Below are 22,563 nucleotides of genomic sequence, written 5' to 3' on the forward strand. Positions count from 1 at the left end.
GAAGGGGAAGAGAAAGTCCCATCCTCCCCAGCCCAGCCCTGACTAGCAGCTGAGCCTGCTGCAGGGTAGGAGCCACCAGCCAGGTCTTTCCCAGTCCCGCCTCCTGCCCCACAGTGATTGATCTCTCTGCCGGCTGCCCTGGGCACCTGAAACATACTGCTGGGGAGGGTTGTATAACTGCTCTTGTGGCTTCCCTGCCAGAAAGTCATTTTTCTGCAGGGCAGCAAAGAAATCTACAGGGGACAAATTCTGCGCATGTGCAGAATTCCCCCAGTAGCAGCATTTAAATTCTATAGGTTTCTTGCTTCCACCTGCTTATATAAGAACTATTCAGAGGGCATTCTGAGGAGGTGCCAGTGCTTCACCCCACATCACCACGTGGCAGTGTGCAAGCATGTCCCTCTGAAAAGATCATCACTACCAAAGCATTCTAATGCTGGCTTTTTGCCAATCCCTCGTGGGTAGATCCAGGCAGAAGCCACACCCATAATTGTTTTCTCCTCTAGTACCTTTCACCAACACAAAACCTTGGAACGACTTATGCTTCAACAGCCCAGTACTTACCAGGAGGAGTTCTCCATAGCCAAAGATGTGGTCCTCACCATCACCTCCCTTTTTAGGCTTGTACATGAACAGAGCCACGCCTGTGACAATCAGCAGGACACACAGATATTTGGCTAGTGGGTATTTTTTCCTCAGCACCGTCACCCCTAAGAGCATAACTGAAAAGAAAAGATGATTTGGTAAAGTGCTCCCCAAAACCCTCCGCTAGCAATCGAATGACTCTGTGTCCAGTTCTGGACCTAATTGGGAAGTGCACAGACAGTCTGTTATCCACACTAGTTGGCATGGAGCTATCGGGTGAGCAGCTGGACTGTTTCTGGGAATGCAACCCATGGCCTGCTCATGGCATGAGACACACACACAAAGCTATAATTTAGTAGCTGCTCACCTGGAATCGGCTTACAGGACTTCCCAAGGACCTGTAAGAGAAAGCGTATCTTAACTAGCTGCATACTACAGCCTCCCCTACACCAGGGGAGAGGATCACAAGAACTGCCATATTGGATCAGACCCATGGTCCATCTAGTTCAGTGTCCTGTCTCTGATGGTGGTCAGCACCAGATCCTTCAAAAGAAAATGCAAGAAACCCTGCAGTAGGCAGATGGAGGATCATCTACCCCCTCCCCAATGCAGGTTTCTGACACTGGCTTAACCTCTGAAACATGAGGATTTTTCCTTCTCCCAGATTTTTTTTTAAGCAATTCCTATTAGAACTCTGGATGCTTGTTATCCATCTGGATGGCTAGTCCCTCTTGGAATCACTATCACCGCTGTGCCTTGCAGGGATAGAGTAAAAAGAAAAGCAGTAGAACACCATCCTCATTGTCACTCTTGCAGGTCAACGAGGGTCAGAACTGCAGCGTCCTCCACAGTCAATTTTTTTTAGTGACTTACTCTTTAACTAGAATTGCTTCCTGTCACAGTGCATTGATGGATCATGTGAGCATCCCACATACCAAGAGTGCAGAATTAGAATTTGTAAAAATCCTCAAAATAGGGAAAGGGCAAATCTGTAAAGGGAAATTTTTACAGCACAGCCTTCTTCCTAACACACTCATCTGACTGCTTTCTTCACCTGAGTTGGATAGTTGACAAACTGCAGAGCCGAATTGCTGGAAACCATAGCACCCAGATAGGAAAGAGAGCAAGCTGCATACAGCCAGTTCTGGGTCCGATCCACCCTGATGGTGTCAAAAAACTGGATCACTGTGGAGAAGACAAAACATACAAGAAACACACATGGGCTGATGAGACTGGAAGTTGGCATCATAAGGCTATTTTATAATGCCATTGAGATACAAAAGCCACAAAGTATCTACAGCAGAGGGGAGATGAACTCTCCAGAGCATCAAAACCACTCAATCTTTTCAGCTCACGTGCTCTCTGAGACAAAGGAGTTATAATGAATTCCTGAAACCTGGTGGGGCAGAAGGAAGATGAAAAAACCCACAAACCCACAAGGGAATAGGTATAGAACCTCTTACAGGAGACAAAAGCTTGGCCATCCCAGTGGTCTACTCTGACCCCTCCCAACAATAAAACCACATTGAATGAAAAGAATTTAGAATCTGGTTTTATGCAGTGTCTTTCATTTATAAAATTCTTTATTAAATCAGGTTAGCCAGTAGTTGTGCAATGTCCGTGCAGACAAATGGAAAAATCACTGTGTGCTCAGCAAAAGCTCACAGTCCCTTGGAAGTTGCGACTTAGGTAATTGTTGGTATCGGGAGTGTGACCTGCACTACAGGTAACCACTGGGGGGAGCCCTACGACTCTCTTCCAGAGTCACTTCCCAGCCCAGAGGAGAAGGAAGTGGGATGGGAGTCAGGCTCAAAGAGATCCTGATGTAGAAAAGCAAGGGGTGACATACTGGTTGTTCTGGAACACTTACCTAACCTGGCAAAGATGGCATTGATCACACATTGAATGAAGACCAAGGACAAAGCATATTTGAACTTTTCCTGCTTGGCACCTTCTCCATATTTACCTCTAGTTCTGTAAGAGCAAATGAATTAAAGAGGAGATGGAGAGGGGGAGAGGTACACCGAGTGAGACTGCAGCATAAGGCATGGCACACATTTACTCATGCTTTCTTCCCAGGTGATTTAGCCCAACAGCTACCAACCTGTTTAAACAAACATGTAGCCAACGGTGCCCTCAGTCAGTACCCCTCCCCCCTTCCATTCAGCTGTGTTTGCTCTAAGCCTGCAGTGGAATGAGGCTTCTCAAACCCGTGTCACACAGCTGGGAAAGAAACTCCAGCACAACATAGGCTCCTGAAGATTCCCCCATGGAGACGTCTTGCTTTCTGGTAGGATGCCCAGGAGAGATGACATGCCCAGCTGCTGCCGCTGTGCAGAAAGCAGGGGAGGTCCCCAGACTAGGAGAGGGGGGCTTCACAGTGGAAGGGTGCAACTTACATCTTAGTGTAAGACCCAGATACAGAGGAATAGGAGTCACTTACATGCTCAGCTATAAATAGCCCTGGTCTCCAAGCTGGGAGGGGGCTGCCCAGATTGGGAGGGGGCTCTTACATGCTCTGGTGCAAGATCCAGGCAGAGCAGCTCCCCAGTGCCTGGGCAGGAGGGGCACTAGGCAGGGGTCACTCACATGCCCTCCTAGCACCTGGGCGGGGAGGGGCTGTCACTGACAGCGTGTGGAGCTGTACATCCTCCCCTGGCAGCTCCAGGCTAGGGAAAACAGGAACCCCTTTCCCACCCTCAGGCCTGGCAGAGGGGGAGCTCAGCACCTGCCCACAAACGCCCCCACACACCAGTGTAATCTACAACTACAGGTCACTGCAGGACCCAGACAGGTGCTCGCCAGTGTCTGCACTGGGGGGGGAGAGGGGGGAGAGAATCGCAGTCTCTCCTGCAGGAGCAGGTAGGTGAGGGGGATCTCTCCTGCAGGAGCCGGGCAGGGGGGGGGGTCGGGAGGAGGTCTCCCCTACAGGAGCCGGGCGGGGGGTCACTCACATGCTCTCCTGCAGGAGCCGGGCAGGGGGGGTTTCTCAGGGGGGGTCACTCACATGCTCTCCTGCAGGAGCCGGGGGGGGTCTCTCGGGGGGGGGTCACGCACATGCTCTCCGGCAGGAGCGGGGCGGGGGGGGTCACTCACATGCTCTCCTGCAGGAGCCGGGCGGGGGGGGGGGTCACTCACATGCTCTCCTGCAGGAGCCGGGCGGGGGGGGGGACACTCACCTGCACACCGGCCGGGGCCGGGCGGGGGGGGGGGTCACTCACATGCTCTCCTGCAGGAGCCGGGCGGGGAGGGGTCACTCACATGCTCTCCTGCAGGAGCCGGGCGGGGGGGGGTCACTCACATGCTCTCCTGCAGGAGCCGGGCGGGGGGGGGGGGTCACGCACATGCTCTCCTGCAGGAGCCGGGCGGGGGGGGGGGTAACTCACATTCTCTCCTGCAGGCTCCGGGCGGGGGGGGGGGGTCACTCACATGCTCTGCTGCAGGAGCCGGGCGGGGGGGGGGTCACTCACATGCTCTCCTGCAGGAGCCGGGCGGGGGGGGGGGTCACTCACATGCTCTCCTGCAGGAGCCGGGCGGGGGGGGGGGTCACTCACATGCTCTCCAGCAGGAGCCGGGCGGGGGGGGTCCCTCCTGCAGGAGCCGGGCGGGGGGGGGTCACTCACATGCTCTCCTGCAGGAGCCGGGCGGGGGGGGGGGGTCACTCACATGCTCTCCTGCAGGAGCCGGGCGGGGGGGGGGGTCACTCACATGCTCTCCTGCAGGAGCCGGGCGGGGGGGGGGTCACTCACATGCTCTCCTGCAGGAGCCGGGCGGGGGGGGTCCCTCCTGCAGGAGCCGGGCGGGGGGGGGTCACTCACATGCTCTCCTGCAGGATGCCGTAGTAGAAGTAGCAGACGAAGACGCCCAGGAAGCAGACGGGCAGGCGGAGCCGCTCGGGCAGCAGGGGGCCGCCCCCGCTCGCTCCCATGGCAGCGGCGCTGGGCCCGCTCAGGGAAGGCGGCACGTCCAGGCGCACATCGCGGAGCGGAGCCGGCAGCAGCGGCGACGCAGGGGGCCTCATAAAAGCGACTCGAGACGGCCGCACTCCCGAGCCCCGCCGGCTCCGGGTGGGGGCTGCCTTCGGCGCTGCCGGACCCGCCGAGGCAGGAAGAGCGGGAGTGGAAGGGGCAGTGGCCCCGCATGCCGGGCCGAGAGGGCCCTGCTGCCCCGCACGGGGCTAATCCGCCCGTCGCCGCCGCCTGTTCCCCGCGGCCGAGCCCCAACACAGCAGCTTTTGGATCAGGCAGCGCGTACGTTCCCCGAAGCCCGGGGGTCCTTCCATAGCGCGGGCGCCCCGCAGTGACGTACTCCAATGTGGACAGCACGGATTGGCCCCGTGGCTCGAAGGCGGAACCAGGAGCGCGGTTTCTGGCGCGGTCTTAGTGCCAGTCGCATACAAGGGCTGCCGGAGCATTGCTGACCCCACCCCAGGCGCATGCGCCGCAGCAGCTGCTATTGGAGATGCTGCGGGGAAGCCTCAGCGTTGGGAGCCTGTAAGGGGGCGGGGGGAGGGTCGGTAGAAGGGGGGAGGGAGGAAGAGGCGGGGGGGGTCAGTAGAAGGGGGGGCAGGCGGGGGGGGTCGGTAGAAGGGGGGAGATGCAGGCCAGGGAGGCGGTAGAAGGAGGGAAGAGGCGGGCGGAGTAGAAGGGGGGAGGCAGGCGGGGGGGCTGGTAGAAGGGGGGGCGGTGGGGGGGAGGGAAGAGACAGGCGGGGGGGGTTGTAGAAGGGGGGAGGGAGGAAGAGGCGGGGGGGGTCGCTAGAAGCGGGGAGAAACAGGCGGGGGGGGGTCGGTAGAAGGGGGGAGGGGAAGAGGCAGGCGGGGGAGTCGGTAGAAGGGGGGAGGAAAGAGGTAGGCGGGGGGGGTCGGTAGAAGGGGGGGCGGTGGGCGGGGGAGGGAAGAGGCAGACGGGGGTCGGTAGAAGGGGGGAGGGGAAGAGGCAGGCGGGGGGGGGTCAGTAAAAGGGATGAGAAGCAGGCGGGAGGGTCGGTAGAAGGGGGGAGGGGAAGAGGCAGGCAGGGGAGCGCGTATTGGCACAATCCAGTTATTGCATTGGCCAGTCACTTCTCTGTATTACGTGTGTGTGGGGGGGGGGTTGTTAGTGGTATAACCACGTGCCCTGAGCCCCACCCCGCATGTGCAGGGCTCACCTCTCTTCCTTTTCCAGGAGCACCAGCCCACACCGCCACCGAACTGCACTTCGGACCACGACTTCAGCTGCCCCGGTGAGGGCGTGAAGCTCTAGCCCCCGGTTTACAGCTGAGGGGCTAGTACAGGACCCTGCAGCCCGTGTCCTCAACAACTTGGGCTCTGGCCCCTGCAGTAGTTTCCCCACAGAACATCACGTCATGTTCGAGCAGCGCCGGGGCCTAAGCCCACCTCAGCTACAGCTGCAGGCTGAGGCCTGTGGGCAGCAGGTCCAGGGAACTTTTTCCACCAGAAGGGGAAGCTCATGGATGTAGAAAACAGGAGCTTTCACAGCAGCTGCTCTGAGCCTGTGGAGTGAACTGCCTGAGGAAGGAGGGACTTCCCCATCTTCCAGGCCAACGGCCAGGTGCACTTCTACAGGCTCCCTCTCTACTGCAGCCAGAGCTCAGAGACCATTTAGAAAAAACCCCAAACAAAGCCCTTGGTTGCTCCCAGCCCTCCCCTGGTGATAAAAACCAGTGCGGAAGAAAGTAACCTGCCTAACTCCCACAGTAAGTCTCCCTGAGCTAGGATTTGAACCCACGTCACTTGCAGTTCAGGCCACTACCCAGTTCTTGTCTTGCGAGGGTCAGACCCCACTTTCTCCTGTTCCAAAAGCAGAGGCTGCTGGCACTGAAGGCAAAGCATCATTAGCTGTAGAAGGAGGAAGCAGTCTGGTCTAGTACATCTAGAATGGGTACATATTAGCCTATTCATGTATAGTGTCAAGTCAAGTCTTGTTCAGAAAGTGAACAAACAGGCAAATCCTAACACTAGGCTTTAAACCCCTACACAGCTGAAGACAGATATGAAGGGGAAGGGATTTCCTGCTTCCATGATGTCCATTTTGGGGTCACAAAACAGGCCTAAGGCAGCCCTAGGACACTGCCCTTGTAAGGGAGAACCTGGGCAGGCATAGGGCCTGTTCTACACCCCCTGAGAGAGAGACTGCTGTTGGAGGAGGCCTGGTCACAGGAGAGGGTTCTCATGACAGCCGTTCCCCCACAGTTCCGAGGGGCTATTGCCGGCAGGGTGCAAGTGGGATCAGCTCTGACAGTTCCCTTGACCTTCAGCGAGGTGTACATCCTCCCCTGGCAGCTCCAGGCTAGGGAAAGCACAGCCACCTTCCCCACCCGCACATAGGGCTCAGCACGTGCTGACAGATGAATCACCCTTTCTCCCCCCCAGGTAATCTACAAATACTACAATTACACTGCACTGCAGGTTCTCATTCCTCTTGTTTTTAAAAAGGAGCATCTGCTGTGTTTCAATTAACACACACCAGCCCCAGGAATGTTCTCTCCCCTCCCTGCCACCCCTCCCCTTTCTAAAAGAAAAACCTCAACTCCAACAGGCACTTTTCCACAGCTCTGCCCTCTGTGTGGGGAGACCACATCCTGCACTTAGCAGCATGAGATGTTCCATTTGCTTTTCTTCAAACTAAATCCAGAGGTTTGGGAAATACCAATGTAGAATCCCTGTGCACCTGTAGAAAGCAGGATGGGGTTGGGCTTGTTCTGCAGAGATTCGCCTTGAAGAGAGACGTTTAGCAATCATTTCCGTGTTGAGATTAGCATTTTGCCAGCTTGCACAGTCAAACTACTTGGTTTACTGCACTTACCCTTTAGAAACCCTGATGCTGTTCTTACTGTCTAGCAAGAATGGTTACCTGCTGCTGGGCTGACCTCACAGCTGCAAAACTCTTTATTTTTAAACACAGAGCCTGCCGCTGAGAACAGGTTTGACTTCCCCACTAGGTCCACCTTAGTGGGAGTGCAGAAGTAACATGGGCTGTAGCTGACATGTACAGGGTTTGTATGTTGATTTGTCAGTGTGGTCATGTTGTTTAAAGAGGCACAAGACTTCCCCAAATTTAGAAGCATCAGAAGTGGCTCTATGAAGTTGAATCCCAATTAAAAAAAGCTGATATTTACACCTTCCTGTCTGCAACCCAAACAGTGCAGTACTGTGCTACCACACAAGAACCAGTGAGTCCAACTGACCTGGATCTTGGAATGATTTAAGATGATTGGGGCAAGAACAGGGGAGGTATATTTATTAGAACTTAACTTTAACAGTGATACAGAAACTACTGTGTGATTCTAGAACCCAACTCCATCCCTCAAATTTAAGACAGGGCTTTTAGCTACCAGACCCACCTCCCTAATATTAAAGAAGATCATGGAGGAACCAACTATACTGGTGGGGTTCTGGAGAAGAAAAAAAATATATGGAGGCAGTGAATGCTTTTTAAATGCTGGTAGTGCCTGCCTGCAATATACAAGCCCCTCCCTAAATGATCTCTGCTAAATTTACTGATGTGATACTGCCAATTGTAAAAATGATCTTGTCCACTCAGTTCCAGAAGTCCAGCTTCTGGGACTAATTAGATTGTGAATAAAGAGCTTACGTAATGTAGTGTCTCCACATTGTCCATAGATTGGCAACAAAAACAGAAGTTCTTTAGGAACAACTCCAGGTTAGACAAGAGATGAAATATTGCTGACGGAAGTGGGGGGGTTGTATTTTTCCTCTGGTTATCCAGACTTGCTGTTATTTATCCAGGCAGAATGTGATAGCACTGGACTACATACAGCTTGCTGTCATTCAGGATCTTAACCTAACTGAATTGGGTTATCTTCTGCTTTCTATGTGCACAAATCCAAACATTTCACCATCATCAACAAGACAACCCAGAGCCCTCAAAGCTTTGGGGATTTTTGTACAGACCTTGCACACCATGTATCCAGTCCTAACTCTGGGTACATGAGGAGGGATGATCAGTCTAGGTGGCTGTGGAGTTTATGGCTGAGCAGCATATTGCACGAATCAGGCCAGCTCTAGCTAGAACTAAATACAAGACTCCTTGGTTTTCAGTGCTGGCTTACCCTGTCTGTAGTCATTTATTCCTCACTGCTTCTGTCTCCTTTCAGGAGGGATTCTTTATTCAAATAATCCCAGCCTTGACTGGAATGCAGACTGATGAAAGGAGTACTCCAGCAGGGCACTACTATCAAGATTTAATTGCACACCGGAGGAGAAGGGTGAAGTATGTCATTCAGTCTGCAGGCAGGGGGTGCAGAGAAATGAATGCACTAGCAATTTATGAGAAGCCTAGTGTTTCATCAGGCAGCCAGTTTTCCATCTTGCTTCCCTGAATCATACAGCAAGCTTGTAATCCATGCACAGCACATACTAGAAGCCATGACATGTCTCAAACCACAGCACTCAGTGATGGAGGTTGCCATGCTCTAACAGGCCCCACCGACTATTACCCACTCCAGTTGGAGTTAAAGGATGGATTTACAGATTAGCAGCAAAGAAAGCTATTCCTGGGGCAGCACCTGTACAGTTGTGTTTCCTGGTGTCTACTTGCTATTTCTCTTCACACAGTTTGGGCTGGCTGACAACCTTTCCCCCAGAATCTGCAGTATGGCAGGTGTGGGTCAGAGATTGTGCTGTTGGCAGAGCTGCAGATGGAGTGACTTGCAATGTCAGGAAGAGGTCGTTCAAATTCACGTTTATAAGCAATCAAAAATAAGTGTTTTTAAGGCTACTTGGCATGTTAGTTTAAAGACTCTTCTCCATCTCTCCCTGCCAAAAAACACTCAAACTCATGACTGTGAGGTTTCATCAGAAGGTGGCAACAGCTGAAGAGTTGGGAGCAGTTTGGAACTCTCCTTGGTAGCAGAGCCTTCCCCCACTGCAATATCAAATTCTGATTCAAGAAGAGCTGGACAGAGGGACTCAAGATTTAAAAAAACAAAAAAACCCAACAGTACCTTGTTCACTGCACTTTCCTCTAATAAATCTGACTTATGTTCTCCAAGCTGAGGTCTGCATTCCCAACTCACTGGGTAAATGGTTACCTGGCCTAGTGAGGTTCATCTCACATTTTCAATAAGCCTTTGCTACCAACAGCTGCTGAGCGATCCCAGGGCAGCACTAAAATGCCATGACCAACTTGAGGGAGTTAAAGTGAAGTACACTGTTTTGCAGCTCGTGCAGTAGGATGAAGCAAACTTTATGTATGTAGGCGTTTTCCTCCAAGCCGGCTGCATTTCCTCTCCACCGCCTAATTTAGAAGCTGTATTCATACTGCTAAGATGAGCACACATCTTCAGTACATTACAGAGAAGCAATTTTAACCCTAGCTGCTATTTAGCATTACTGGCAAGAGTTTGGAAAGTTAGTCCTAAGCCTAAAAACAGTACAAGGACCACTTGAGGTGTAGCACACCAGCGAGTCTGTTGCCTAGCATATGCTCTGCAGTGGAGCTACAGCACGTCTAGCGGATAGTGGTAAATAGTATTGAACCACTCCCTGTGCTGGGCACCAGCAACGGGCTGGCAAGCCCATGTTCAAAGCTGAAGGTAACGTATCAACAGATAGAGGCCATTGCAGCAGAAAATGCAGTCGATCTGGCCTGTCATTTCAGCGTCCGTCGTTTAAACTATGCAGAAATTCCAGTTTAGACTAAATACACTCAAACCCCAAAGAAAGAGAAAAGGAGCTTTGGATACCTGGAATAATTACTTTTTTTTTTTACTGGCAACACCAATATCGGCAAAAAACTCTGAACACAAGACAAACTCCAAGGCTAACATTCCTCCTTTAAGCTTTGCAATACACACATAAAATACAAACTTCAAACAGCTGCAAAAATAGTGTCTTTGGAAGAAAATAGAGTTTCTACATCAGATACAAGAAAATAGGCTTCTTCAATACAACCCAGAGCCTTAGCAACAGAACACAAATCAAATACTTTCATTTTCAAGAGGCATTACAATCAGAATTCCCCATGTTATAGTTTCACCTTATAAGGCTTTGTGCTGGGGGGTCTAACAGGATCTCAGACTCCAGCCCAGGTAGGATGATCTTATGTGCATAAAGTTTTTCTGCAGTGAGACAAAATGGTTCTGATCCCCAACTCCACCCCTGCACATGCAAACAATACCAGAGCCAGTCAGGCTGTCCACGGCATTCGGTTGGAAAGCAGCATATAACATCTCTACTAGCAGCAACCTTCAAAAATTCCATGGAAACCTTTTGTATGCTGCTCAGACTTAGATTTCCATCTCCTTCCCCTGAAAAAAGGCTGTTGTGGGGGTCTGAGAGGCCCTCCGCTACCTACCAAGCCATGCAGACAGCTCCACAGCAGCACCTCTCTCCTTATCCATCCTCCGTCATGTAAGAAGCGTCCCAGAGTGCAGGTCTTATGCAAACAGAGGTCCCTGAAGGTGCACTGGCAGGTATCTGATCTGCATTCTCTATCCTTGTACAGCAAGGCATTCCAAGAGGCTCCTGAAAGCTCTAGGTGGCTATTTCAAAGGGTTCGGATATCCAGTAGTGGAACTGTCTACAGTTCACTTCCAAACCCCTCATGTCTCTCTTTTCTGTATTTTGGGTGCTTTAAGTGACTCAAGCTGCCTTTGATAGAGTGCAGATGCATTGTCAAATTCTGCCCAATACATTCAGATAGCTGAAATCAGCTAAGCCAGGTTCTACCAGCTTCTCCAAGAGGCAGCCAAGCTATTGGCCTCCCCCGGCCCCCCAGGTGCAGGAAATCCATGTGACAACTGTGGGGATGAGGAGTGCTAGGAAACTCCCATGTCCCCTGAATACCTGCAGCAAGGAATTTCATGTACAGAGCCAGAGAGCTTGAATTTCCATGCTGTTGACCAGCAGCAGAGTCCCAGCTGCTCTTGGACAGCAAAACAATCATACGGGAAAAAATGACATTTCAACACAGGAGAGGAAAGTGCTTTAAGTACTGGGGGCTCGAAGAAAGGAACCACTCCAGCAGCAAGAGTCCTGTGGCACATTGTACTTAACAGTTTTCACCATCATTCTGGAAGAAACTTGCTGTGGTTTTCAATCCCAGGGCTGCCCATCTCACCTTCAAGTCCCAACTTCAAGGCACCACAGGCTGTTTAAGATGCACTGAAGAACCACAGATGCTTTGCTGTGCCGGGTCTCCCAAAGGCCTCAGACCACAAGAGAGCTATGGAAGAGGACACTCTCTTCTGTCTGGGTGCGCTTCCAGTGTTCAAAGTTCAGGGGAGGTGATTTGGAGACCTCACTAAAGCCATCTGTTGCGGAGTCTTTCCGCGACCCAAGGAATGGGCCTGGGGCAGTGGACTGGCAGGAGCTGAATGTGCCTGGTGGCACAGGGCTGGGGGTAGGAGGGAAGCTTCTGAACAGGAAGCCCATGTTTGGAAAGAGAGGCTTTACCAGACTGACTGGACAAAAGGCAGAGCCAGTTGGGTTGAAGTGGACTTTGTTCTTATCAGGACAGGAGGGCAGGAAATTCTGATCAGGGCTGGGGGATCTGAAGGAGGGAGAGAAACAAAAGGAAATAGGTTAGGAATGGAGCCCTCGGAGCGCATACAGCTGTGCAAGCAATTGCAGCTTTAATGGTACATGCTTGTTGTGGGGAGGGCATAGACTGCCTACTGTCTTAACCCTTCGCAAGCTGGCCACTTCCCAGGCAGGCAACAGTCGGAAGCACTCGGCCAGGAATAAGTGAGGGCTATGAGCAGCAGGGCAGAGCCAGACTCTAGGGACTATAAATGTACATCCACACCCCTGACCAACGCAGTTATGCTGACCTAGCCCCTGGTGTACACAGCGCTATGGCAAAGGTGTCTCCCACTGACATCATTAATCCACCTCCACGAGAGGAGGTAGCTACGATGAGAGACCGGAGACACTCTCGGTGCAGTAGCATCTTCACTGAAGCACTACAGTGGTGCACCATTTTAAGCGTGACCTGCCTGAGATGGAATGAGACCCAAGTCACCCTTGACGATGGTAGGAACCCCCATTGGCCTCCTCTTGTTTGCCCTCCCTACAGTTCTCAGCTCAGCCACTGGGCTGGAGACCAGTAGAAGGGAAACAGGCTGACCGGGAGCAAACATCCAGGCAGCTGTGGGTGGTTATGGGAGCAAACAAGCAGGCTGAGCAGGAAGGACGGCCAATAGCACAGGTGAGGTCAACAGGTCCATCCTGCCGGGGGTTGGGGAAAGCAGAGTTGGTTTATTGAGGGCCAACCCTTGTGGCCAAGCGGGCGTGTTGGCTGGGTAAGCAAAGTGCTTGTGTGTGTGGGTGGGAAGGCAGATGCCACTAGGCATCTTCACAGCAGAGTCCTCCAGTGTGCCAGAAGCACTCTGGTTCGTTGCTTCTGCACCCAACAAGAGGGCAGCACATCTAATGTCTGTGTACGTCCCAAGAGAAGCTGCTCCCCAATTCCAGTCTGTTTTAGAGGTTTATTTCCTTGGAGCTGGGGCAAGGAGAGGGGAGTGACAGTTACGCAGTACAATGTAGGCAAGGGAAACTGTGTAAGCATTGACACTATCTCATTTAAATTCTCCCTCAAGACCTCGTCCCTTCTCATACTTACAAAGCCTCTTCAAAGGCCCGGACTTTTTCACATCCCTCGGGAGGCTCCCGTTTAAACATGTAGCTGTGGTTAGGTCGAGGAGAGGAGGCAAAGGCCAGGACTGGAGAGGGGCTACCATCCTCTAGCAGGGAAGGAAGACTTTTTTGAGAAGATTCTAGAAGAATTCAACAGAGCCCTTTTAAATCAACACAGGATAAGCTCCCTGAGATCACAGTAGTGTCCTAAAAAGTCATGGCGCCAGAACTGCATTCAGTTACCAACTTGTAACCTCAGTCAGCCTGGTGCTGAGAATTCCCAAGTGACTGAGGGAAAAAAACCTACACAGAAGAGTCCTGGCAACTCCAATTTGTTCCAGCACCTACTCAAAGACACCCCACCCCACTCTCCCCATCTCCTATTTAACTTCTGGGCTCCCACAATCCCAATTCAAAACACACTGGAGGTGGAGAGAGCTGGGCTGCTACACTAAAGGGTTAATGCGTTCACATCACCCTTCACATTCCCATCTCCCTATGCTGGGAGAAGGCCATTGCTGAGCCTAGCTACTGCCATTTACCTTTCTCCTTGGGGTCAGGCAGTGGCTCCTCCAGGGCAGAAGAAAGCTCCTCTGTAGCTGCCCTTGCAGGGGTGTGTGGAGAAGATCGGAGAGGCACAGAAGGGGATGGGGAAAGAGAAAGGCTGCTGCAGCTGCTACTGCTGGGTTCCAGAGTCAGCAGCAAAAGATCCTCAGAGCCTCTCTGGGGAGGGGCTGGTGCCCTGTGGCCGTCTGGAACATCCAGGATCTAGAGGGAGGAAAGCTTATTGAACAGAAACCCCCAACCTCAGCCCCCTTTCACACAGGCAGGCAGAACTTACAAGTAGCATTTAGATCTCAGTGGACTGAAGCAATCCTACTGCTCTCGACCATGCGCTCTGGGATTTATACAGGTAAGGCCAGATCATATACCCACCCAGAACACACACAGGTGCTGAATTAGAGATTCATTTCTCTACTAGCCTTCAGACGAATTCCCTCTCCCTGCCAGTTTAATGCCACACCCCTTAGGCAACAATTCAATATTTATGCTGCAGCAATGTCCAGATACTTTTGTCAGGCTGAGGGCCTTGCTGGACACAGACAGAGCCTGGCCCAATACAAAGACACAACCCTTGCTCTGAAGAGTTTATGTAATCTTAGACAAGCAACATACAAATGGGGAGGGACAGGCAACTATGCAGAACTGGTATAGGCACAATCCTTCAGATTAAAAGCTCTCTTCTACATATGTACAAGGAGGCCCTGATTCTCACTGAGACCCTGGGACACTACCATCATTTAATATGCTTTTTAAAATGAGGGTGCATGTAGTTAACTGGCTGATTTCTTAAGTGTCACGCACGGCAGCAGTGGGTTTGAAGAGGGATGTGGAGCAGAGGGGCAGCCCTATGGCTCAGCTCTGGGATGGAGTTCCATACCCAAAGGGCCCAAGAAAGAAGGTGGAGAGCTGACAAATGAGCAGATAAATCATAACATCCACTGGCAAAGCACTTGTAAGAGTTTCAGAACTTCCTTGGTTGCTTCCTATAGTTTTAATGACAAACACAAACCCACGAAGAAGTGATCAGGGCAGTGGTTTGGGATTCAACAGACCTTGGTTCAGTTCCCTGCTCTGCCACAGACTCCGTGTGACCATGTGAAAGTCAGAATTGAATTTTAAGGTATTTAGGCACCTAACTCCTACTGAAACCAATGGGAGTTAGGTGCCTAAATCTTTAAAATATCTACAATTACAAAATGATAGATTTCATGATCCCCAGGAAAGGATAGGAGCAAGAGCAGCAGAATAAAAACAATGGACTCGTTAAAAAAAGGCAGGCAAACTGAGGAAATGGGTAGGTAAAGTCCCATGGGAAGAAAACGAAGGGAGAAAGGAGTTCAGTAGAGTTAGCATTTTCACAAGGAGACAGTATTAGAGGCACAACTGCAAACTATCCTGATGCAAAGGAAAGTCAGGGAGAATAGCAAGAGGCCAATGTGGCTCTGTCAGGAGCTGTTTACCTCAAAATCAAGCAGGAATCCTACATAAAGTGGAAACATGGAGAAATTGCTGAGGAGTACAAAAGAATCGCACAAGTATGTATGGGCAAAGTCAGAAAAAAGCTAAGCAAAAATGAGTTACACCTACCAAAGGACATGAAAGGCAACAAAAAGAGGTTCTTTAAATACATTAGGAGCAAGAGAAAGATGAAGGGAAGCACATGTTCTCTACTTAGCAGGGGAAGAGCTATTAACTGATGGTATCAAGAAGGCCGAGATGTTTAAGGCCAGTTTTGCTTCAGTCTTCACTAAAAAGGTGGTGAGATACTCAACAATTAACAAGGGGGAAAGAACAAGTCAAGATAATGAAGGAACATGTTAAAGAACGTTTAGATAAGTTAGATGTAGTTACATCAACAAATCCTGACGAAATTCATCCTAGGGTACATAAGGAACTAGCTGAAGCAATCTCAGAACAATTAGCAATTCTTTGAGAACTCATGGAAGAAACAGGTGAGGTCCCAGATGACAGGAGAAGGGCAAATACAGTCCCTATCTTTAAAAAGGGGAACAAAGAGGACTCAGAGAATTAGAGCTGTTTGCTTAACTTCAATACCTGAAAAGACACTGAAACAAATTATTAAACAAACGATCAGTTTGTGCGCAGCTAGAGGATAAGAAGCTTATCAAGAATAGCCAGCATGGCTTTGTCAAGCACAAATCATGCCAAACCAACCTAATTCCCTTCTCTGACAGGGTCACTGGCCCAGTGGATAGGGGAGAAGCTGTAGACTTGATGTATCTTAATTTTAGTTGATACAGTCCCAAGTGACTCTCTCATAAGCGAACTAGGGAAATGTGCTCTAGATGAGCTTACTTAAAGATGGAGCACAACCGATTGAAAGACCATACTCAAAAAGAGTAGTTATCAATGGTTTGCTGTCAAACTGGAAGGGCTTATCTAGTGAGGTCCCACAGGGGTCAGTCATGCATCTGGTACTAAATATTTTCATTAATGACTTGGATAATAAAGTGAAGAGTATGCTTACAATATCTGCAGGTGACAAACTTGGAAGAGTTGCAAACACTTTGGAGGACAGGCTTAGAATTCAAAATCACCTTGACAAATTGGAGAACTGGTCTGAATTTAACAAGATGAAATTCAACAAAGATAAGTGCAAAATAACTCACTTAGGAAGGAAAAATCAAATGCACAACTACAAAATAGGGACTTAGGGGCTAGGCGGTAGTAATGCTGACAAACCTGTGGGGGCATGTGTGGTTACAGTGAATCAAACTGAATACGAGTGAATGTGACAGCTGTGAAAAAGGCTAATATTCTGGGGTGTATTAACAGGAGCGCTATATATAAGAGGTAATTGTCCTGCTCAGCACTGGTGAGGCCTCAGCTGGAGTACTGTGTCTAATTCCGGGCACCATCCTTTAGGAAAGATGTGGACAAATTGGAGCGAGTCCAGAGGAGAACAACAAAAATGATAAAAGGTTTAGAAAACCTGATCACTTAGGAAAAGTTAAAAACCTGGGCTTGTTTAGTATTGAGAAAAGATGATGGGGGACCTGATAAATCTTCAAAAACGTTAATGGCTGTTATAAAGACTGATCCATTGTTCTCTATGTCCACTGAATACAGAACAAGTAGTAAATGGGCTTAATCTCCAGCAAGGGAGATTTAGGTTAGATATTAGGAAAAACTTTCTAACTAGATGGGTAATTAAGCTCTGGAATAGGCTTCCAAGGAGGCTGTGGAATCTCCATTGTTGGAGGCTCAGACAAACCCCTGTCAGGGATGGTCTAGGTTTACTCGGTGCTGCCTTAGTGCAGGGGACTGCACTTTATGACTCTGAGGTCCTTTCCAGCCCGAGACTTATGATTCTACCCTGAAGGGACAACTCACCCTGAGAAGCTCCTCATCTCCTTGTTCCTTCACAAACACCTCCTCCAGCTCCTGGTTTAGTCCTTCCAGACTCCTATGTAAGCAGGGGCTGAGCCTCAAAACAGGAGAAGCAGGAGGGAGTCCAGGAGGGGAGTCCTGTGACAACACAGAGTCAGACTGAGGTGCAGAGTCCACTGCAGCCACACAAACTCATACAGGTCTCCCAGCACAGCTGTGTCTATCCCACAGCTCTGAATGTTCAGCCAGGATGTTCTAGGAAGCCAGTTGGTTGGGGAAAACCTTGACAGGAGAGTGTGTATATTAAACCCATTGACTGCAGTCCAAAGCCTTAAGGGGTACGTGGGGAAGGTTGTTTTTTTTAAAAACCACCACGCTGGATATTAAAATTTAAACAAAACTGAGAACCATTTGGAAACTGGATTTGTAACCCGGCAGCAGAACTGGACTGCGCTCCCCAGGCTAAGTAGGGTACACTGCAAAACAGATGGGGAAGGAGGGGAAACATGAAACGTACCCTGACTGATCCAAGGACAGCGTGATCCCCCTGAAGTGGGGAGCTCCGGTCCTTCTCTTTGCCACTTAGCTTAGTTCGCTGGAGCTGCTGCTTCAGTTTAGCAATCTAGCAAACAAATTCAGCGTATATTAAACTGGACAAGAAAACAGGGCTCACAACCAAAATTCACCATCCCCTCCCCAATGTTCCCCCCACAGGAAGTTACAAGACTGAGGGACACATTCAGTCAAGCTAGAACAAACCTTGGACATCTCTCAGAGGGCGGGGAGGACGTTATTCCAAAGGTTTAATGGTGAACTCCCCCATTTTAGAAGGGTGCAGACAGCTTTCCCTTTCCAGGGGTCCAGGAATATTAGTCTTCCATTTACAGCATCAGCTTTGAACCAGGACTCAATGGAGCTCACCCCAAGGGTTGGTGTTATGGGCATGGCCTCTCTGACTATAGCTCAGTGCATCACTTGCAAACCTCCTTACAATGGAAGCTGGCTAGAGGAGGGACTTGCAGTTGATCAAACAAAGGGTGGGTGCGGTGGGAAGAGCATGCTGACCTGCCGTGTAATATTTGCTTAGGCCATACAGCCCTCAAACTAAGGGCTAATGAGTGCACACAGGAGTTTAATATCTCAGCTTCAGTAATACCCTCTTTCCCCACTTTATGGACAAGGTATCCTCCATAATGAGTAAGATTTTTATTGTAAGCTGTAGAAAGGGGTCTGTTTACCTCTCTGCGGTGATCTGTGCTACCCCAAGATGCAGAACGCTTATGAGTACTGGCACTGGCCTTCCCGACTTCCACTTCGTGCCAGGATGTTGGAGTCTGAAGGGAAGAGAGATTATTTAGGACTGCACCCACCAAATTTACTGTCTTCTAGGCAGGGGATAAGGCCTCCTAGGGAAAAAAAGTGAACAAGTACTGTGCATCCACACTTATATTCCAGTCTTTCCTTCAGCTCTGGATTAACAGTTTTGGGTCTCAGTACTGTGTATAGTAAAACAGATCAGAAAATAGTTGAATGTTAATACTCTGAGATCAAGCAAAGTTTGTTTGAACTTGTGGTTCTTTGAATCTACCTCTTCCTGTACTGGGATAGGCAAGGAGAGAACCACTCAAGCCACTGGCTTTATCTTTTTGACAGGTGCTCAGATATCAGTGATGCATAGCCAGAGAAAAAAGCAGGCATGTATAAATGACATCTCCTGCCTCCCACATGTACCCAGTCAGATCTGGTGACAGGAGTGATGTACGTATTTTCCTTTTCACTCATGTTAGCCTAGCAGAGTCAGCACATCTCAGAGCAAATTGTTATGTTCTGACCACTAGGCCAGATTTTTCTTCCCCATTACACCTGTCCAGCCTTGAGTGGAAGTTCATATGTGTAACCAAAAGCAGAAGTTGGTTACCAGAGTCTTGTATTGGTTCTGATGCATGAGTGATACCAGAATCTGGCTTGACTCAGATCCTGTTTGAGTCTGCCAGACTGACAGTAAACTGAGCAAATTTGAACTTGTTGGGGAAACAACCTCAGCACTATTTTACAGAACTGGTTTTCAAGAGACAACTATACTTCAATTATCAAAAGAAACAGTTTGCCAATCTCCAGCTAGGTGAACCATGTACATTTCCTTGCACTGGGCAGTCAACTTCAGTTCCTAATATCTCATCCATGAGATCAGAAAGGCGTCCCAAGGTACCTCACTTTCAAACGTCAGCAGTCGTTTCCCCACCACCGCATTTAAACTCATCACAAACCACTCATCCCAAGTCATTCCCCTCCCTGCCATTTCTGTGGGAGGGACTGATCTTAATTTCCTCCTCAGCCCTCACTGGACAAGCTGCCAGAAGGTGCAAAGGCCTGAGAACAGTTTCTCTCCAAGCAACTCAACTGACCTCCCTGGAGAGGTCATTGCAAAAACAGCAGCTGTTTAAAACAGCCCTGTTGAGTCACTAAGGCTGCAGAATCCTCTCTGCAGAATGTTGCTTAAAAGGTTACAGTCCAAGCCAGAGGGACAAGACAAGCTATCCAGACAGGTACCAGGTTTCCTCTGACAGATTAAGCTTTATAACCGAATACAGTAGTGCTCCGACTTTCACTGAATAGCAGAGGCTGAGCTGGACTCCTTAGGACCCATCCCACTGGCAGTTTAGCATGCTGCTTTTCCACCACCAAGCTTGTGCTTTTACTCAGGGGTTCCTCTTTGGGATTGCAGCAGCAGCACTGTTGCCTGATGGGGCATGCAGATAGGAAGGGTCGTCACCAGACCAAAAACTTAAGTGAAGTCCTCTTATGCTGGCAGATTGGCTCCAGTTGCCCACTTCAAATAAGTGAAGAATTGCATTCTCTGCAACACCTGAAATTTGCTGCTAGTGGTTTCCATGAAACAAACTCGTGTCTGCCAGATCCAAGACTGAACGGGCAGGGGGCTGACCCAGCCCCACATTCGGCAACCTGGTCAGAGCAGCAGGGACATCGATGGGGATGCTTGAATTGCAGCTTCCAGGGCTGCTACTGCTCTGTGGTTAAAGTAATTCAACCTCTTAAAATGCTGGACACCTCATGTACTTATGAACCAACGCTAAGAAAGATCTTCAAGACAATTTATTGGTGTGGGGGTGTTATACTCCAAAGCTGCATTTGGTCCCTCACCACTTTAGTGGGCTCCAGATCTCTACACTGGGCTCTGCACTCCAAGGGCTACAGAACCTTAGCACCAGAGCACTTAGCACCGCTTGAAGGCTCACATCAGAAGAACAGAGCCTAAAACGGAAGGACGAACCCTGCAGGAGCGGGAACGCCTGAAGACTGAGCATGCATGTGCCTCCTACCTCTCTAGGGCCGAGTCTGTCAGCAGAGAAGGAAATTACAGAACCTGTTGTACTAACTGTGGCAAAAACCACTTCCCCTCAGAGTGAGAAGGGACAAAATGCTTTGTGCAGCAAGAAAGATGAAACCACAAGCTCCAATCATGTATATTGCTGCCATCCTCGCCCCCGCACTCAGCACCTGCAGCTGCATCTCACTTAACCACCTTAAGCTAGCAGATCTAGAGTTTTGCAAAACAGCTGATCAGTAGCTATTTAAAGAAAGGTGTAAACATGCACAGGCCACCAGAAGTTCCAGGGAGTCCGCTTCACTGTGCCTGAAGACACTGACAAAGTCAGTCTGGTAAATTGCAGAATAGCACCACAGATTATCCTGCTGCTCAGTAAAAGTTAGAATGGGGTGAGAGGTGGAAGAAAGTGATATGGATAAGGCACAGGACTGGCAGCTATGAAGCTTAGGCTCTATTCTAAGCTCTGCCACAAGTTTAGTGTGACACCTAGGCAAGTCACAACCTACGTGTCTTGGTTGCCAGGGATGGCATGGTATTTACCAGAGGTGTGTTTTTGGCAGGTAAAATCGTGTTTTTTACCACCCTAGGAAAAACTAGTTAGTCCCTGTTTAAGGCATTTTCTATTTTAAAAACGGATTTGTTACTGCGCACCACATTACACTTAGTTTTAGTTCTATATTCAAATTGTGGCTACGCAGGGCAGTAGATTACTTTAGAGCTGTACAAAAGAAAAGTAACTTGCAGTGGGCATATTACTAATGTATGTAATAATACCGAACACTGGAACGTCTACACATTTTGGTTCAGTATTTTCTCAAGGAAGTTCTACAGGTCGTGACTCATTTCAGTTTTCAATATTGTATAAACAAAAGTTGAAAACATTCGATATGAAAACAATAATGCAGAGTGGTAGGCTTGAAGTATTAAGCAATCAGGTGCACAGAATTTCAGCCTAGCAGTCCAGGTCCATTTGGCCATGCCACATTCTGTAGAAGACAACCAACTCTGATGCACTGAACACACTGAGCCTATTCCTTTTGCAGTTCTGAATGGATGTATCCCAAATTTGAAAAGATTCACTCTATGCTTGCTGATCTTGCTGGATACTGATGCAATTATTTTTCCCAGTTAAAATCCTGGCTTACGCCTGATTTAACCAGCACCTTGGCCTAATCTAGTTTTTCCCAGGAAAATGCTAACCCTGTCAGTTTCCCCATCGACAAAAATAGTGGTGATAATTACTTGTTTCACAGGTGTGCTAGGAGGTGTCATTTGCAAAGAGCTTTCAGACAGTCAGATGGAAGGTATTGTTACCTCATTGGCATAACTTGCTTAAGGGACACCAGTTAAATCCACATGGGAAGTAGGGGTCAAATGAACATATCAGCATTTAATATACTGCTGAGAAGAGGGCCCAATGCCTAAAAAAAGTTAACGTTTTAGTTGCAGATCCTAAATACTATGGTTAAATTTCCCTTCTGGTGCCGATATGCTTTCAGAGACCGTCTCCCTCATCTCCCACCCCAGAGGTACAAGGCGAAAGAATTCCTTCCCTTTCTATTCAGAATGCACTCCAACCCCTGAACTTGGAAACCAATTGATAATTTCCTGCAAACAGCCCAGTAAGTAATAAATTGCTGGAGAATGAACACTCCATTAACAGACAGCTTTAATGTGCTAAATAAATGGCTAGTTAAGTGAACGGATGCTCTTATCCTTCGAAATTCTTCCACCTCTCCACATGCAGAGCCAGTATCTGTTCCCATACAGTAATATTTACAGGTTGCTAAGAGTTCCTCAAAGTCTGGAGCCTTTCCACTCTACAGCAGAGTGCTGTGTGGCTCGCATTGAGCAAGTCCTCTGTGGGAGCACCCTTGCCTTCTTGCTGTGGCACAGAGCCCATGAGTGTTATATAAGGATTTGGCCCAGAGCTGCAAGCCACTAAAAAAAAAACACAAAACAAAACCCACCCCCCTCCAACACCGAGCCAGTATTGAAGCAAAGCACCAGAGGCCATCTGCCTCCAAACAAGGACAAGGGAATTCTAATTCCACACCAAACTGGAGTGAAGTGAGGCTAAGTAGTAAGAGGGGACAGTCTTCCTAGAAAGTTG

General features: G+C 49.4%; 2 protein-coding genes and 1 long non-coding RNA gene across 3 annotated transcripts in view; 1 reads left to right on the forward strand and 2 right to left on the reverse strand.

Moving 5' to 3' along the window:
• LOC123356339 overlaps positions 1-610 on the forward strand; it is a 24,588-nt gene extending 23,978 nt beyond the window's left edge. Inside the window, exon 6 of the long non-coding RNA XR_006575330.1 lies at positions 507-610. This is a non-coding gene — a long non-coding RNA (uncharacterized LOC123356339). The remainder of the gene's footprint in view (positions 1-506) is intronic.
• Positions 1-4,631, reverse strand: part of SLC35B1 (solute carrier family 35 member B1) — a 7,663-nt gene extending 3,032 nt beyond the window's left edge. The window contains exons 1-5 of the mRNA XM_044999534.1: positions 4,404-4,631; positions 2,456-2,559; positions 1,640-1,770; positions 953-983; positions 565-722 (exon numbers count right to left, since the gene is read on the reverse strand). Coding sequence (XP_044855469.1) covers positions 565-722; positions 953-983; positions 1,640-1,770; positions 2,456-2,559; positions 4,404-4,606 — 627 coding nt within the window. The 5' untranslated portion in view covers positions 4,607-4,631. The remainder of the gene's footprint in view (positions 1-564; positions 723-952; positions 984-1,639; positions 1,771-2,455; positions 2,560-4,403) is intronic.
• Positions 4,632-10,290: 5,659 nt separating this feature from the next.
• FAM117A (family with sequence similarity 117 member A) overlaps positions 10,291-22,563 on the reverse strand; it is a 29,657-nt gene continuing 17,384 nt past the window's right edge. The window contains exons 3-8 of the mRNA XM_044999524.1: positions 18,340-18,435; positions 17,619-17,723; positions 17,105-17,239; positions 13,729-13,954; positions 13,173-13,326; positions 10,291-12,101 (exon numbers count right to left, since the gene is read on the reverse strand). Coding sequence (XP_044855459.1) covers positions 11,759-12,101; positions 13,173-13,326; positions 13,729-13,954; positions 17,105-17,239; positions 17,619-17,723; positions 18,340-18,435 — 1,059 coding nt within the window. The 3' untranslated portion in view covers positions 10,291-11,758. The remainder of the gene's footprint in view (positions 12,102-13,172; positions 13,327-13,728; positions 13,955-17,104; positions 17,240-17,618; positions 17,724-18,339; positions 18,436-22,563) is intronic.

This window comes from Mauremys mutica, chromosome 25, assembly GCF_020497125.1.
Source record: "Mauremys mutica isolate MM-2020 ecotype Southern chromosome 25, ASM2049712v1, whole genome shotgun sequence".
In the NCBI taxonomy this organism is placed as follows: domain Eukaryota; kingdom Metazoa; phylum Chordata; order Testudines; family Geoemydidae; genus Mauremys; species Mauremys mutica.